The following is a 16551-nucleotide window of genomic DNA, read 5'->3' as shown; positions in this document are numbered from 1 at the left end:
TCCTGGAACTCTCTCTGTAGACCAGGCTGGTATCGAATTTACAGAGATTCATCTACCTCTGCCTCCCGAGTGCTGGGATTAAAGGTATGCGGCCGGCCACCACTGCTCAGCAAATAAATGCAATTTTAAAAATTTAAAAACACAAAATCAGGACAACGCTTGCATGCCTAGCACCCAGGAAGCTTTCTGTTCCAACCCCATCATATAAAACGGATGTGGTGGAACAGGTCTGAAAGTTCAGCACTCAAGAAAATGGAGACAGGAGGATCCAATGTTCAAGGCTAGTCTTGGCTACAAAGTAAACTGGAGGCCAGCTCCTGAGACCCAGTCTCAAACAAAATGGATATGGGCTGCCAAACGGAAAGAGGCGTACAAGAGGGTGTTCTCTGAAGAGGCTGAGCTCCTCTCTTAGCCTATCCTACCTAGCTAGTCCTTACTCTCTATCTCCATTCTTTTCCCTTCTAATCTCTGCCTACGCGTCCTGCCCCGCCTCATTGAGTTGTGCAAAAGAGCGTTTATAGCCCCGCCCCGACATGCTCACCACTCCCCGCCCATCTGTGTTATGCAAATGAAGGGCCCAATGGCCCCGCCTGCCTGGCTAACAAAAGGCTTGGGCCCGCCCCCCACTGGGTTATGCAAATGTGACTCGTGCCCCCGCCCCACTGGGTTATGCAAATAAGGCACCCTGTGGCCCCGCCCCTGCCTCGGCCACGGAGTCTGCGCGGAGCGGCAAGTCCAGCGGTCCAGACTTCATCTCGGTGTCCGCCTGCCTGACCAGCGATCTGTCTGACTGTTCTGCGGCACCGAGACCGTCTAGAGGGAGCGAGTGTTCAGGCGGCGGCGGCCTTGACAGGGTGAGGGAGAAGCGTGGGCGTCCCCTTTTTCTAGCCCGAGGGGCTGCTCAGCCTGGACATGCAGGTCCAGACCATGGACATGGGTCCTTCCGATGCGTTCCCTGCGGGTCCATTGCGCCGGGGGGTGGGGGGGGAGAGTTGGGGGGAGGGGAGGCGGCGATCTAGGGCTTTAGATGGGGTTGGGGGAGGGGAGCCGGAAGAAGGGACCCCCCCCCACCTCAAGAGCCAGGCCACACAGTACTGCGAGGGTGGCTGGGGGTGAATGATGGTGTAAGCTGCCCCGTGTTGGTGTGTGGTTGTGTAACTGGTTGTGTGGCTGTCTGACTGTGATGGGTTCGGGTGTGTCCACTGATTGTGTGTGTGTGTGTGTGTGTGTATGAGAGAAAGAGAGCGATAGAGCGAGAATATGCACAGGCTTCTGTGTGTGTGTGTGTGTTGGTGTCTAGTTGTGTGATCTGTCATTTTGTAGTTACTGTTGTGTTCCTTCTGATGTTGTGTGTCTATTTTGCAATCTGGCAGGTGTCTGCTCTTGCGTGCCTTTTGTGTGAGCTGCAAGTCCCTGTCACGTATATCCCTACCTGACCATGTGGTTGAGGCTGTGGGTGGCAGGCTGTGTCTCCTAGGACTCTGGAGAAGGGTGTTCGTGTGTGTGATTGTCATTGAGCGCCTTGTAACTGGGGGTGTGACTCCGTGACCCATTCTGTGACTCTCACTGTGGGGAGTGACTCTGCTGTGAGTCTAAGTGGTTAACAACCTTGAGTCTATGGTGGTGACTGTATCAGGGCAAGGATTTGTGGGGGGCTGGGATGTCTCTCTGTGTGTCTCTCTGACTGTGTGTCTGAGGGGGTATGTTCCATCTGTGTGGGTGTCTATGACAGGCCGTATGCAAACTGTGTGTGTGTGTGTGTGTGTGTGTGTGTTTAGGAGTCCCGGGGATTTGTGTGAATGAGCATATCTGGTTTGCTCAGCATGAAGCAGGCACCCCACACAGTGTGCTGGCTCCTGCTGTGGAATGGATGGATGTCATGTTCTGAGATGTCCCTGTGTGTGGTGTTTGGGATGGAAGCCACGCCTGGGTTGTATTGTGTGTGGGAGTGCCCATATGGGTGACTGTACACCTGGACCTGTGGTGCCCCTCTCTTCAATGTGTTATTCATGACATAGGCCTCAATGGAGCCCTGGATGCACAGTGCCAACCCCCACCTGCCTGGGCCTCAGTTTCCACATCCATGCAATGGAGATGAGTGTTCTTGCTCTGCTGGCCTCATGGAGTGGCTGTGAGTTGGTGGCGGTGGAGGCGGATGCCTGTAGGAAGCCCTAGGGCGCTTTCACAGGTGAGACCAGGTGTCAGGGGGCACGGGCTGACTTGACTGCTTTGGTTCCCGATTCCTTGGGAATTGAAGTTAGATGGGGGGTGGTGGTGGTGAGGAGACTGGAGAGGCAGCTGGCCTGGGGGGATGGGGGTGTGAGGCAGCTGGGAGAGAGGGAGTATCTGGCTATCAGCCCACACCAGATACCACAGCCCATGGGGACAGGGAGGAAAATGTGGAGGCCATCACGGAAGAGACTTGGAGAAGGGAGAGGGCAAGAAGCGAGGGGTCTCCTGGGCAACGAAGATGAAGTTCCCTAAAGTGTGACAGAGGTGGCACCAGGGAGAGAGGCACCCTTCTCTAAGGGCCGGTTAGAGGGTCCCATAAAAGGCAAAGACGTGGGGCCTGAAGAATTTGAGTGAAGCTAGAGAGACGACATCACTATAGGATCTTTTGAGAACCAACCCCTGCCGGCTGCCGGCTGACCGCCACTGAGCTCTGGGACACACAGCACAGACTCAACAAATAATAAATCTAAGGGGAAAGAAAAGCCTTAGCTCTCTAGTAGACGCAGAGCCCTGGTGTAGGAAGAGGTGGGGTGTCCAGTGAGCGGAGGCTGAAGGCCACGCAGCCTCCTTTGCTCGGTGACGCGCCCCCGAGCTCCCACTCCCCGTCCCTCCGCAGGCCCGGGCTTCACCATGGCTGGAGGGAGACCTCACCTGAAGCGGAGTTTCTCCATCATCCCCTGCTTCGTCTTCGTGGAGGTGAGAACCTCAGAGCCACTCTGAGAAAGGGCTCCGTCCCTCTGTCCTCCTGTCCCTCTGTTCCCACCCAGCCTGTCTCCCAGCTCCTGGCCCACACTCATTTCCCCACCTTCCTGGCCCCAGGCAGTCCTGCCCCTGATTCCCCATTACCTCAGAACCTCTGCTGCTGCCCCATCTCTCTGGAAGTGTGATGGCCAGACTGGAATCAGAAGCATTCCTCTCTGGATTCTGGCCCTATTTTGCCCTAATCCATCACACTTAGAGACTTTGTGTGCCTGAGCCTCTGTTTCCTCATCTCTAAAATGTGCATAATTAACAGGGCATGGTGGTACATATGTGTAACCTCAGCATTTGGGAGGCTGAAGGAGAAGGATTTCAGGGAATTCGGGGCCAGCCTGGGCTACATGAGACTGTCTCAAAAAAGATAAAGACAGAAAGAGAGAGGAAAAAATGCAAGGTACAGCCATTGTAATGCGTACTTGTAATCCTGACATTCAGGAAAGGAGAGGAGAGGCAGAGGCCGGAGAATGTCTGCAAATTCAAGGCTAGTCCATATACATGGTCAGGCCAGCTAGGGCTGTGGGTGAGATCCTGTCTTAAAACCAACTGCCAGGGGTTGTCATACACACCTTTAGTCACAGCACACGGGAGGCAAAGGCATGTGTATTCTGGTGAACTCAGAGGCCAGCCTGGTCTACAGAGTGAGTTCCAGGCCACCCAGGGAAACCTTGTTTCACATAAAACAAAAAAAGCTTATGATTTCCATGCCAGCCTGAGATATATAATGAGATCATGTAAAAATAATAAGCAAATAAATAGCAAAATAAAAAAAATGGGGTTGAGAATGTGGGTCAGTGGCCAGAGGCCTGTCTGGCCCACGAAGCCCTGGGTTCTCTCTGGCACTGAAGAAACAAAGGTGTGCTGACCCTATAGCTACCACCCGAGCACGAGGGCATGGAGGCTGGAGGATCAGGAGCCAGCCCCAAGCCCATAGTGAATTCTAAGCTCTCCTGGACTACATGAAGAATTGTCTCAGAAACAAAACAAAAATCCACCAGACACAAGATAACAGGGCACCGTTGCTACAGTGAAAAGCCTAAAATGTAGTAACTCCTTCTTTCCCTCCTCTGCTTTGGTTTCAGTGTTCATCTTCCAATCTCTCTCTCCTTCCATCTCTCTGCATTTCCTTGTCTCTGACCTCACGGCCTCTGACCTCCTCCTATCTCTTTGTGCTTCTCTCCGGCCCCTGACTGGCTGCAGTCTGTGTTACTAGGCATCGTGGTCCTTCTCGCATACCGTCTGGAGTTCACAGACACCTTCCCTGTGCACACCCAGGGCTTCTTCTGCTATGACAGTGCTTACGCCAAGCCGTACCCCGGGCCCGAGGCCGCCAGCCGAGCACCTCCTGCCCTCATTTACGCCTTGGTCACTGCTGGGCCCACCCTCACGGTGAGACACGGCGTGGTGTGGGTCACCAGGCTGGGTGACGGAGTAAAACCTCTCAGGAGGCAGCAAGGCCGGGTGGGGCCGGTGGAGCCCTGGCCTTGAAGGTCAGGAAAAACCCCATCTTGGTCTTGTCCACAGATCCTGCTGGGGGAGCTGGCCCGTGCCTTCTTCCCTGCACCACCCTCTGCCAGTCCTGTCAGTGGGGAGAGCACCATTGTGTCTGGGGCCTGCTGCCGCTTCAGTCCCCCGCTGCGGAGGCTGGTCCGTTTCCTGGGTAAGACACGCAGCCTGGGGTCAGACCAACGGTCGTGGGGAGGTAGGCTCAGGGACCGAGGCGTGTGGGCCAGTTCCACCTTGAAAAGAGTCTCAGGCCAGTCTCAGTCTCGGCCACTCAAGATGGCTGGCTCAGTGTATACAGGTGCTTGCCACCAAGCTTGGCCTGAGTTCGCTTATCCAGACCCACGTGGTCTAAGGAGAGAATCGTTTTTTTGTTTTGTTTTTGTTTGTTTGTTTGTTTTTCGAGACAGGGTTTCTCTGTGTAGCCCTGGCTGTCCTCGAACTCAGAAATCCGCCTGCCTCTGCCTCCCAGAGAATCAGTTCTTGAGCTATCCTCTGACTGCATTGTAGATATGGCGCACGCCCACACACATGCTTGCATGTGTGCACATACATAGACACAGGCATGCACATGCACACACATACATTTAGATGCATGTATACACATACATATGGATAACACGCATGTACCCACACATACATGCACACATATATGCACATAGACACATATGAATAAAAGAAAATGTTTTCTAAAAACCAGAGACGGCACACATCTGTTGTCCCAGAGATGGGCGGTGGGGACAGGTGGCTCACGGAGGCTTTGGGCCACACAGCCTGGCCTACTTGGCAACATTTCAGGCCTGTGAGAAGCTCTGTGTGAAACCAAACGTGAAGGTGTCAGAGGGATGACAATTGAAATTGTCCTCTTACCTCCACAACATGCATATGCACTCACACACGCAAGAGCTCTGGCCCGGAAGCTAGCCTGGGCTACAAGTGAGTCAGTATCTTAAAAGAAAGAAAGAAAGAAAGAAAGAAAGAAAGAAAGTAAGAAAAGCCACGTGGGTTGGCACATTCCTATAAACTCAACATTCAAAAGTTCTGCTCAGGAGCTGAAAGATAGCTTGTTGCTTTTGCAGAGGACCAGAGTTCAGCCACATCAGGCAGCCCACAGCTGGTTGTGACTCAGTTCCAGGGAATTTGACTCGCTCTGGCCTCCAGGACCACCTGTACCCATGTGGTGAACATAAACTCACAGAGGCACACAAACATACACATACAAATAACAAGTAAATATTTTTTTTAAAGAATTATTTATTTTATGTATACAAGTACACTGCAGCTGTCTTTAGACACCAGAAAAGGGTATCAGATCCCATTACAGATGGTTGTGAGCCACCCTGTGGTTGCTGGGAATTGAACTCAGGACCTCTGAAAGAGTAGCCAGTGTTCTTAACCACTGAGCCATCTCTCCAGCCCCAAGTACATCATTGTTTAAAAGTTCAAGCTTGGTTGAAAATTCCTAGCCAGCCATATATGTGTGTGTGGTGTGTGTGTGTGTGTGTGTGTGTGTGTGTGTGGCTGGCTAGGAGTTACATATATGTATGTGTGTATATATATATATATATATATATATATATATATATATATATATATATAATTTTCAGTCAAGGTGGGGCTACACAGCTAGATTCTGCCTGGAGGGGAGGGGGATGGGGGCATGGTGGTCAGAGGGTTCCACGGGTGAAGTTCAATCCCTAGGACCTACCTGCTAGAAGGACAGACATGGCCAGCAGTGGTGGCACACTTCTTTAACCCCAGCACTTGGGAGGCAGAGGCAGGAGGATTTCTGAGTTCGAGGCCAGCCTGGTCTACAGAGTGAGTTCCAGGACAGCTAGGGCTACACAGAGAAACCCTGTCTCAAAACAAAAACAAAAACCATACAGACACACAGGCACACAGGCACACAGGCACACAGACACACAGGCACACAGGCACACAGACACACAGACACACAGACACACAGACACACAGACACACAGGTCTGGCACAAGTTGTCCTCTGGCCTCCACACACATAAGCAAACACAAACAAATAATCATAATCCTTAAAAACTGTAAGAGGAAGAGAAGGGGGAGGAGAGGGGAATCTCAGAAACTCCGATAAGGTCTTTCTAGGAGGTCATGAACTCATGATGCACTGGTACTAAGGGTCCCACAGAGGCTGTGATGCAGTCAGGAGAGCCTGCCCATGACACAGAACTTTTCTTAGAGACAGACTATATTTACTGGGGGTGGGGTGGGGGCTGTGGTGGCACCAAAGGTAAGGGGACTTCAGCCCAGTCATCATAGGGCCCCAGATTGGCTTCAGTGGCCATCCCAGCAAGACAGTTGAGACCAGCAACTAATCTAAAGGAGCTTGGTACCAGGCCTGACAGCGCTGAGTTGATGACCTTTGTGGTAGAAGAACTAAATACCTGGGGTTGTCTGTTCTCCGACTTCCACACAAAGTATAACGATGCCCACACAAGTAGACATACCCCAAATAAACGCAAAAAAAAAAAAATCTCTTTTCAAGAGAGGATTTCTCTGTTTCCCTGGCTGTCCTGGAACTCTCTGCAGACCAGATAGGTCGCTCAGAGAACTGCCTGCCTCTGCCTGGAGTGCCACTACCACCCTGTGTTTAAAAAAAAAATTGAAAGAGACCGACAAGGGGCTTCATGGCACTGTGTGGGGCACTCGGGAGGAGTGCAGTGGAAGGGACATGACCTTTCTTCCCCTTCGCCAGGGGTGTACTCTTTTGGCCTCTTCACTACGACCATCTTCGCAAATGCTGGACAAGTGGTGACCGGTAACCCCACACCTCACTTCCTGTCGGTGTGTCGCCCCAACTACACGGCCCTGGGCTGCCCACCGCCGTCTCCTGACCGGCCAGGACCTGACCGCTTCGTCACGGACCAGAGCGCCTGTGCAGGCAGTCCCAGCTTGGTGGCCGCCGCACGCCGCGCCTTTCCCTGCAAGGATGCCGCCCTGTGCGCCTACGCGGTCACCTATACTGCGGTGAGGCCCTGATGGAGCTGCCAGGGGTCTGGAAGTGGGGGCAGCTGGAGCTGGGGGAGGTCTGGGAAGGAGGTCATGCCCGCTGAGATGGAGCCTTAAAGTTGAGGCCACACCCTCGTGGTGCACCCCAGCCCTAGCCCCCTCACTGCTCTCCTCTTGTCTTGGACTTTGCCTTCTCGGACTCCGCCCTTTGGAGTTGCAGAGACTTTGCAGGCCCTGGACCATGGCTGGGAGACTAAGCCTTTGACTCCGCCTCCTGGAGTCCTCGCCCCTCCCCTTTGCCACGCCCCTGATCTTTAAGCCTTATGAATTAATTCGGTTCCTAGCCTTTCTCTATTCCCGCGCTTTGTTGCTTTGATTTCTTCACTTTTCTGGCCTCTGGAATGACTGATGCCACCAGTCGCCCCGCCCCAGACAACTATGGCTCCATGAGGTTCTGAGGCCACTTCTGAGCTCCCGGACAGACCTGCCTCTTTGGCGCTGATTGGACTCCCGAGTTCCGTGTTCATGCTTTAATGCAGCGAGCATCTTCCCTTGTCTTGGGGCAGCATGGTCCATAGACCCTCACCCGTCCTTTTTGCCGCTCTGACCACACTACCTGCATGCAGAACCACTGCCTCCCAGTTCCAGGCACCCCTTCTCTCTCCGCTTCTCATCTCCACCCCTGCGGACCACTGCCCCATTCCTGGAGGCCCCCTGACTCCTTCGAGCCTTTGGCCCGAAAGGTGTAGATTAATCCTCTGATCGGTTTGGGTCTCCCAGATGTACGTGACCCTAGTGTTCCGCGTGAAGGGCTCCCGCCTGGTGAAGCCTTCCCTCTGCCTGGCCCTCCTGTGCCCCGCCTTCCTGGTGGGCGTAGTCCGCGTGGCAGAGTATCGCAACCACTGGTCGGATGTGCTCGCTGGCTTTCTGACTGGAGCAGCCATTGCCACCTTTTTGGTAAGTCCCCTTCCTGCCAATCTCTGTTTGGAAGACCTCTCATTCAGGCCCCTGACGCAGAGACAGAGTCGCTCAACGATGCTGAAAGTATTGCATGACTTGGGGAGGCCAGTTGTCCTTTACTTTGGCCCTGGTTGCTTGCTTGCTCTCATCTGTGAAATGGGTTCATACCACGAAGAGCAAAATTTAAAGGGACGCCACAGCAGTAAGCAACTGAGGAAAATACTATTTCACACAGGGGAAGATGTCTCAGTTGGTAAAGTGCTTGCCTTTCAAACAAGGATCTGAGTTCGGATCTCTAGCACCCATACAAAAGGCAGAGGCGGTGTGCCTGCCGCCTCAGCACCAGGAAGGCAGAGGCAGGGCGGTCCCCGCGGCTCACTGCCTGGCCAGTCTACATTAATCTAGGAGCTCCAGGCCAGCGGGAGGCGCTGTCTCAAAGAGCATGGCCGACCGCTCCTGAGGAATGATATGAGGTTGACTCCACCTTCACATCACACCCTGTGATCTGCACAAACACAGGGACACACCTGCATGACACACACACATGCACTCACACATACACAAACATCCACACCACCGATACATTAAAAATATATGTGTGTGTCTATTAAATTTTGATTTAGTTTTAATTCTGCATTTTGCCTGCATTCAATGTGAGTTTGTGTATATGTGTGCATGCATGTGTGTGTCCGAGCATCATGTGTGAATGTGAACATGAACTTGTGAGTGTGTGTGTGTGTGTTGTGTGTCGTACCTGAAGAGTGTACTAGAACTGGAGTTACAGTTGGTTGGGAGGCGCCGTGAGGGTGCAGGAAACAGGATCCGGAGCCTTTGCAAGAGCAGTCAGTGCTCTTAACCATTGAGCCACCTTTTGAGACCACTAAATACATTTTAAAAGTATCTTTTGGCCAGTGAGGGTGGCAGATTCCTTTAATCCCAGCACTTGGGTGGCAAAGACAGGCAGATTGCTCGAGTTTGAGGCCGTCTTGGTCCATAGGGTCTCACTCCGCAGGCCTGACTGGCTTGGTTGTGAATGTGCAGAGCAGCTAGTCTTGAACTCAGAACTCTCCTTCTGCCTTCTAAGCATGGGAGGAAGTCTGTGCACTGCCGCTCCCGGCGAGACTGGGTTTTTTGAGACGGGCTCTCGTGAAGCTCAGGCGGTCCTTGAACTAGCTAGACAGCCAAGCATAACTCTGTTCTTCTGATCCTCCTGCCTTATTTCTCCAGTGCTGAGAGTCTGTGGTGCTGGAGATGGGAGCCAGGCCTTCGTGGTGCCAGGCACGCACTCTCTGCAGGGAGCCACAGTGTAGCAGCTCGCAGAGCAACATTTGGGGAAGGGTTGGTGAGAGAGCTCGGCTGGTAAAGGCAATTTGCCACCTAAGCCTAGATTCCATCCTGGGTCTCAACTGGTAAAAGGAGCTAAGTGCAGAAGGCTTTCATTTGACCCCCACAAATGCAGCGTGTTGTGGGTAACCCTCCCACACAGTGAGTAGTGATAATAAAATATAATATTTTTGAGATAGTAAAAAAAATTGATATTCAGGGCTGGAGAGATGGCTCAGCGCCAGTCCTCTGGTAGAACACCCAGGTTCAGTTCTCAGTACCTCATGGTGGCTCACGACCATCTGTAGCTCTGGTTCCAGGGGCATCTAATGCCCTCTTCTGGCCTTGGCCACCGGGCACTCTAGTGCCCTGACATATATGCAAAACACTTATAGACAGAAAATTAAAAATAAGTCTCAAAAATGTTTTACATATCCAATAATATCCATGCCAAATAATTGCAATATTCCAAATGTCAAACATAAGTGCAGTCGGGCGTAGTGTTGAGTGCCTCTAATCCCAGCACTCCATGCAAGGTGCAAATGGATCTTTCGCAATCAAGGCAGACCAGGCGTACACAGGGAGTTCCAGGTTAGCCACCGAGAGACCCTGTCTCGAAAATAAATAGATAGATATAAAAAAAAAATCAGTAAGTAAAAAGTAAGTAAATATCTTAAATCTGAAATATCTTAAATAAAAAATCAATAAGTAAAAAGTCAAGAAAGGTTGTATGTGTCTAGATATTTGAGCCTCAGTTTCTTTTTTTGTTGTTGTTTTGTTTTTTTCGAGACAGGGTTTCTCTGTGTAGCCGTGGCTGTCCTGGAACTTACTCTGAAGACCAGGCTGGCCTTGAACTCAGAAAACCACTTCCCTCTGCCTCCCAAGTGCTAAGATAATAGGCGTGCGCCACCACCGCCCGGTGAGCCTCAGTTTCTATCTGAAAACTGGAGAGGGTGTTTTCATAATTCTGTGTTGATGGTCTCAGGCCTCAACCTGCTCCTGTCCGTCTGCCCTAGGTCACCTGTGTTGTGCACAATTTCCAGAGCCGACCCCACTCTGGCCGAAGGCTCTCCCCCTGGGAGGACCTGAGCCAGGCCCCCACCATGGACAGCCCCCTCGAAAAGTTAAGTGTGGCCCAGGTAAGGGGGCCCGGGGGTTGCTCCGTTCTGGAGAGGGTGGTGGGTGGAGGAGGCCCGTGGAGGTAGGAAGTCAACAAAGAGGTGTCATTGCCACGGGCGGTGGGGGTAGAGGAACCGCCCAGCCCTGGGGATGAGTCCTAGGAAGAAAGCAACCGTACTGCGCAGAAGGCCACATTCCCCTCTCTCTCAAACCGACATCATTAATCTGGCCATCTCTGCCGCGTTTGCCATGGGGGCGGCTGGCTGACCAGCCATTTTTGACTGTGAGTTGTGGGCTCCTGGGATCCTCTAGCCCCTCCCCTCTTATTCTTTTGTCCCAGGAACCCGAGACCTGCAGGCCGCATTCGACACCGGCACGGCTCACCCCATCCAGTAAGTGTGTGTGTGTGTGTGTGTGTGGGTGTGGGTGTGGGTGTGGGTGTGTGTGTGTTAGGGGCTAAGGTGGGGGTAAACAGGGGCTCTTCCAGGTGAGCAGAGGTTTCATCTGGCCTGGGCTTCTGTGCCACCCCCTCCCAGGTTTGCTAACCTCTCCATCTCGATTGTCATCTCTAGAGCCGCAGAACTGTGCCCGCCGTGGCCACCTGATTCCCAGCTGTGTGTCCTCCAGGGCGCCAGCGATGTGCTCCTCGCCCCGTGTGCCCCGCCCTCGACTGAGGTCTGAGCCAACGCCCCTGCCTCTGCCGCTGCCCCTTCCTGCACCGACTCCCAGCCAGGGTCCCTCGCCTTCCTCCCCTGGACCCGGGGGCCCAGGCGGGGGAGGTGGGCGTGGCCGGAAGCTGCTGCTGCCCACGCCCCTGCTAAGGGACCTGTACACCCTCAGTGGACTCCATCCCTCCCCTTTCCACCGCGACAACTTCAGCCCTTATCTGTTTGCCAGCCGCGACCACCTGCTGTGAGATCCACCACCTAAAATCTACCCAGTGTCCCCTGTTCCCCCCCCTGCCACGCGTGTGTGTGGCACGTGAGTGCTAAAGGCCCCTGCCCTCCAAACCAGCCAGGCCCAGCATCAGAAGATGGCTGGAAGGGGCGCTTCAAGGCAGGGAATCTCTTGGCTGCTCTCTGGCCTTCTGGGACATCTGGGTAGGCAAAAACAACCAGGTGGGTCCATATCGCTAGGATTGCCCTTGTAACGGCTGATGCTTGACCCAGCTGGCATTGCCTAGCCAGTGAGAGCTCCAGTTCTCAGAATTCAACCCAAAAGTTTACAGAAGTGTATGGGAACCTCTCACTTCTTAGCTTCCTCAAGCAAGAGGGTGCTACTCTGGCCAGAGTTGAGTGTCTAAACAGCCAAGACGATCCCTTGGCATTCAGAATTGCTGAGAGAGGGTGGGAATGATTCCAGTCAATGGGGGACCGCCCGTGTCAAAGCCAAGTCAAAGCCAAGGAGGGCTATCCAGTCTCTCCCCGGGAACACGGAGTCCAGCTGGAGGGTGGGGGGCAGGCTCCCCCACAGCAAGGTCCTGCGGCACCCCTTCCCTTCTCGCCCTTGCCCCAGGTGCACCATCTCACACGTTCCAACTCTCTACTTAAAGTAGGGCTCGCCCCAGTTCACAGGTTATGGAGTGCCAGATGCTGTCTCCCTTGGCTGTGCCTAGGGCACCCCCCCCCCAAAAAAAACCCTTCTATTATTTATTAGGGCTGTGGAAAAAGACTTTATTTTCTCGGGACCTGCCCTTCTCTTTCACACTGCCCCCATGCCTCAGCCTCGTGTCGTTGGGCCATCTTGGGGGGCACGGGTGGAGCAGAAGGGGGTTCCCCTACCCTGACTAGCCAAAGGCAGTGGGCAGACGAGACACTGTCCCCCTTCCTGCGCCCCTCCTCATTTAATAAAGACCTGTTTGTAACAGAAGTTCGGCCTTCTGCCCGCCTCCCCCGAGCGCTAGGAGACAGATGGGACCACAGCGCTGACTCTAGACAGCAGTGGATGTGAGTGAGGGTGCGGGCTGCCGCCTGTGTCTAAGGACACATGTGGAGAGGCAGTGGGGTCCTCGGCATCCATAAACCTGGGCATAGTGACACGCGGCTGCAGACAGAGCACTGAGAGGATCCGGAGTCAGGGTTCAGCGGAGGGATCTGGAGGTAGGATCGGGCTTAGAGCACCAAGTGAGAAGTCCGTGTGGGTCACCTGACCCTGCTACCCACCGCCCACGAAAGCCTCGAATCAAACTCTGTGGAGCTGGAAACTCTAGCTTCAATTGTTTAGGTAAGGGCTTGAGATTTCTATTTGTGACTCGGAGAAGGGTCTCGTCCTCCCTGGGCTTCCTGAGCGCTGGGGTGGCCCATGAACACCCAGTACCTGGGCTTAAGATCTCTGGAATGTTAGGTATTGATATTCGACCCGTAGAAAACTTAAGCCAGGGTGTGGCATGATGTAAGAGTTGTCGAGCAGGAGCCAGTGACGTGGCTCAGCAGGTGAACACACTTTTCTCAGAGTCTGAAAACCTGAGTTCCATGCCGGGCGGTGGTGGCGCACGCACGCCTGTAATCCCTGCACTCTGGGAGGCAGAGGCAGGCGGATTTCTGAGTTCGAGGACAGCCTGGTCTACAGAGTGAGTTCCAGGACAGCCAGGGCTATACAGAGAAACCCTGTCTCAAAAAAAAAAAAAAAACCAAAAACCAAGAAAACCTGAGTTCCAGCCATTAGACCCCAGGGTGAGAGGAAGGGACAGACTACAGGGAGCTTCATGTGTGTACTGTGACAATCCTCCCTGTCTCCCCTTCCAATGATGGTGGTGGTGGCGATGATGATGGTGGTGGTGATGGGGACAGCTTTTTTTTGTTTTTTTGTTTGTTTGTTTGTTTTTTTCGAGACAGGGTTTCTCTGTCCTCACTCTGTAGACCAGGCTGGCCTCGAACTCAGAAATCCGCCTGCCTCTGCCTCCCAGAGTGCTGGCATTAAAGGCGTGCGCCACCACCGCCCAGCAGCAGAGGACAGCTTTTTAAAGAGGGCCTGGAGACGTGGCTGAGCGAGGTTCTCCCCAGCACTCATGTAGGATGTCTCAGATGGATGCAAATCCAAGGGACCTGATGCTCTCCACTGCCCTCTGGGGCACCTGCACTCACATGCCATGCACACACAAAAGAGAAGACATGTTTAAATGTTTCTTTTAAGTTAAAAAAAAAAAAAAAGGGAGGCTGGAGAGATGGCTCCTGTGTAAAGGTGCTAAACCTGAGCTTGGTACCGAGAGCCAACTCGTGCAAGTAGTCTCCGTACCTCAACGTGGTCACTTCACATGCACTAAAGTAAATAAAAGTAATGAAACATTTTCAGAGTGGGTGCTGGGGCATGCCGGCGAGCCCAGTACTTGGAGGCGGAGGAGCAGGGAGACAGTCCACGGTGGTCCTCAGCTAAGCAGTGACTTAGAGGCCAGCCTGGGCTATATCAGCAGGAAAGGAGACAGTGTGTGCGTGAGAATTCTAAATGGAAACAGCATCTTAAAGACTTTTCCTGGAAGCCCACTGAGAAGAAAACAGCATTGGTGAGAAGAGAGGGAAGAAAAGGAGTCGCAAGAATATCTGCGAACCGTGTGTATGTGTGTGTGGCAGTAAGAATCCCAGGCACACAAGTCAGCACGTGCAAAGGTCCTGAGGCTTGAGACCCGTGCCTGATGTCTCCAGGAAGGAACTAGGACCTTTATGTGGCTGGGACTCTGTGAATGACAGAGCAAACAGAGGAGGAGGTGGTGGTCCGGGAGGCGGAGGGACTGGTCACTGGCCACGGGGAGGGCAGCCTTGAGAATCTTTAGTTGATCATAGAGCCTCTATCTCGACCAAGGAGGGCTGCGTTTGAAGCTCACGCACCTCATGTGTGAGGCCTTCAGGTCTGGACAGCTCTCGGTGACGCTGTCCTTGGTGCTGATTCTGCGGGCGGGCAACGGAAGGTCTTAAAGGCTTGGAGAACAGGAGTGCTGAGGAGGGTCGTGGCACACTCCGGTTCAGATGCGCGCCACTAATGGATAACCTCGGGTAGGCGGTGCAAACCGACTCCTGAATCTCTCCAGGGCTGGCAGTTAGCTCCGTGGCAGATCATCTGTCTATTTCATCCCGGATATGTAATGATGTTTGAGCCAGGCGTGATGAGGTATGCTTGTAACCCAAGCACCTGGGAGATGAGAGCGGCAGGATTCGAAACTGAAGGTGGTTCTCAGCAAGCTAGTGAGTCGGAGGCTAGCCCGGAGATGCCTGAGATAGAAACACAAGCCTGGGCAGGCCAGAGAGCTCAGCAGCTCTGGAGGAGTGCTGCAAAGACTGCTGGCCTGAGCTTGGTCTCCAGAGCCCATGCAAAGGTGGAAGGAGAGAATCAGAGCTGTTCTCTGACCTGAACATGCTTGCCGTGGGATAGCTCCCCAATCATGTGCACGCGCACACAGACACACACAGAGACACACACAGAGAGACACACACAGACACACACACAGAGACACACAGACACACACACACACAGAGACACACAGATAGACACACACACAAACACATGCAGGGACACATATATACACACATATAGACACATACAGACACAGAGACACATACACACAGACACACATAGACACATACACACAGACACACACAGAGACACACACACACACAGAGACACACAGAAAGACACACAAACACATGCAAGGACACATATACACACACATATAGACACATACAGACACAGAGACACATACACACAGACACACATAGACACATACACACAGACACAAATGCATACACAGAGACACAAACACACACACACAAACACACACATAGACACAGACACAAAGACACATACACACAGACACAAATGCATACACAGAGACACAAACACACACACACAAACACACACATAGACACACACATACACACAGACACACACACAGACATACACACACAGACACACAGACACACACACACACTTAAACTTTTAAAGGAAATGAATCTTTAAAAAATAAATGAGCCGGCGGTGGTGGTGCACGCCTTTAATCCCAGCACTCCTGAGTCAGAGGCAGGCAGATTTCTGAGTTCGAGGCCAGCCTGGTCTACAGAGTGAGTTCCAGGACAGCCGGAGCTACACAGAGAAACCCTGTCTCAAAAAAAACCAAATCCAAAAATAAAATAAAATAAAATAAAATAAAATAAAATAAAATAAAATAAATGAAGGGACACATTAGTTTTGCTCAAGCAAAGTCTCTACAAGCAGGTGATGTTCAGAGACTCAAATGAAGTTAAAAAGGGGGGAGGGGGACTGGAGAGATGGCTCAGCGGTTAAGGACACTGACTATTCTTCCGAAGGTCCTGAGTTCAAATCCCAGCAGCCACATGGTGGCTCACAGCCATCTGTAAAGACACCCGACACCCTCTTCTGGTGTGTCAGAAGACAGCTACTTTGTACTTATGTATAACAATAAATCTTTAAAAAAAAAGGGGGGGGGTGCCGACGAGAGAGCTTAGTAGACAAAAGGCCTGCCACCAGGCCTGACAGCCTGAGTTCAAATCTCAGGGCTCCCACAGTGGAAGGGGAGAACTCCCACAGGTCATCCCCGGCTGCCTGTGCAGCCTTACCGTGCCGCAGCCACACAAGGACACAGAAATGGATCAAGGTTTAAAATGTAATGCTGGAGAGATGGCTCAGGGACTAACATCACTTGTGTGTTTACAGAGGATCCAGGTCCGAT

The 16551-nt window shown here is 52.7% G+C and overlaps 1 protein-coding gene across 5 annotated transcripts; it reads left to right on the top strand.

The window, feature by feature from the left end:
* Positions 1–17: 17 nt before the first annotated feature.
* Positions 18–12725, top strand: Plppr2 (phospholipid phosphatase related 2). 5 transcript variants are annotated; one of them, XM_052188858.1, is made up of 10 exons: positions 18–854; positions 2019–2188; positions 2849–2928; positions 4189–4377; positions 4513–4648; positions 7219–7490; positions 8253–8429; positions 10772–10894; positions 11215–11266; positions 11447–12725. In XM_052188858.1, exons 3-10 carry the CDS (start codon positions 2863–2865, stop codon positions 11788–11790), a joined length of 1359 nt encoding a protein of 452 aa, XP_052044818.1. In that variant the 5' UTR covers positions 18–854; positions 2019–2188; positions 2849–2862; the 3' UTR covers positions 11791–12725. The 5 variants fall into 5 exon arrangements, with proteins under 5 accessions (XP_052044818.1, XP_052044822.1, XP_052044821.1 ...); XM_052188862.1 differs by having other exon boundaries at positions 4264–4377; positions 10772–10878; positions 11447–11569; XM_052188861.1 differs by having other exon boundaries at positions 10772–10878; positions 11447–11569.
* The last annotated feature ends 3826 nt before the right edge of the window (positions 12726–16551 follow it).

Source organism: Apodemus sylvaticus, chromosome 7 (genome assembly GCF_947179515.1).
Source record: "Apodemus sylvaticus chromosome 7, mApoSyl1.1, whole genome shotgun sequence".
NCBI classification, from domain to species: Eukaryota; Metazoa; Chordata; class Mammalia; order Rodentia; family Muridae; genus Apodemus; species Apodemus sylvaticus.
Note: the sequence above shows the minus strand (reverse complement) of the source record. Positions and strands in the feature narration are given on the sequence as shown.

What these genes read in the sequence shown, in the direction of transcription:
- Plppr2 (XM_052188858.1), top strand. Translation starts at nt 2,863, where the DNA reads ATGGCTGGAGGGAGACCTCACCTGAAGCGGAGTTTCTCCATCATCCCC. An exon ending in CAGCCATTGCCACCTTTTTG is followed by an intron (nt 8,430 to 10,771) that starts GTAAGTCCCCTT and finishes CGTCTGCCCTAG; the next exon opens with GTCACCTGTGTTGTGCACAA. An exon ending in AAAAGTTAAGTGTGGCCCAG is followed by an intron (nt 10,895 to 11,214) that starts GTAAGGGGGCCC and finishes CTTTTGTCCCAG; the next exon opens with GAACCCGAGACCTGCAGGCC.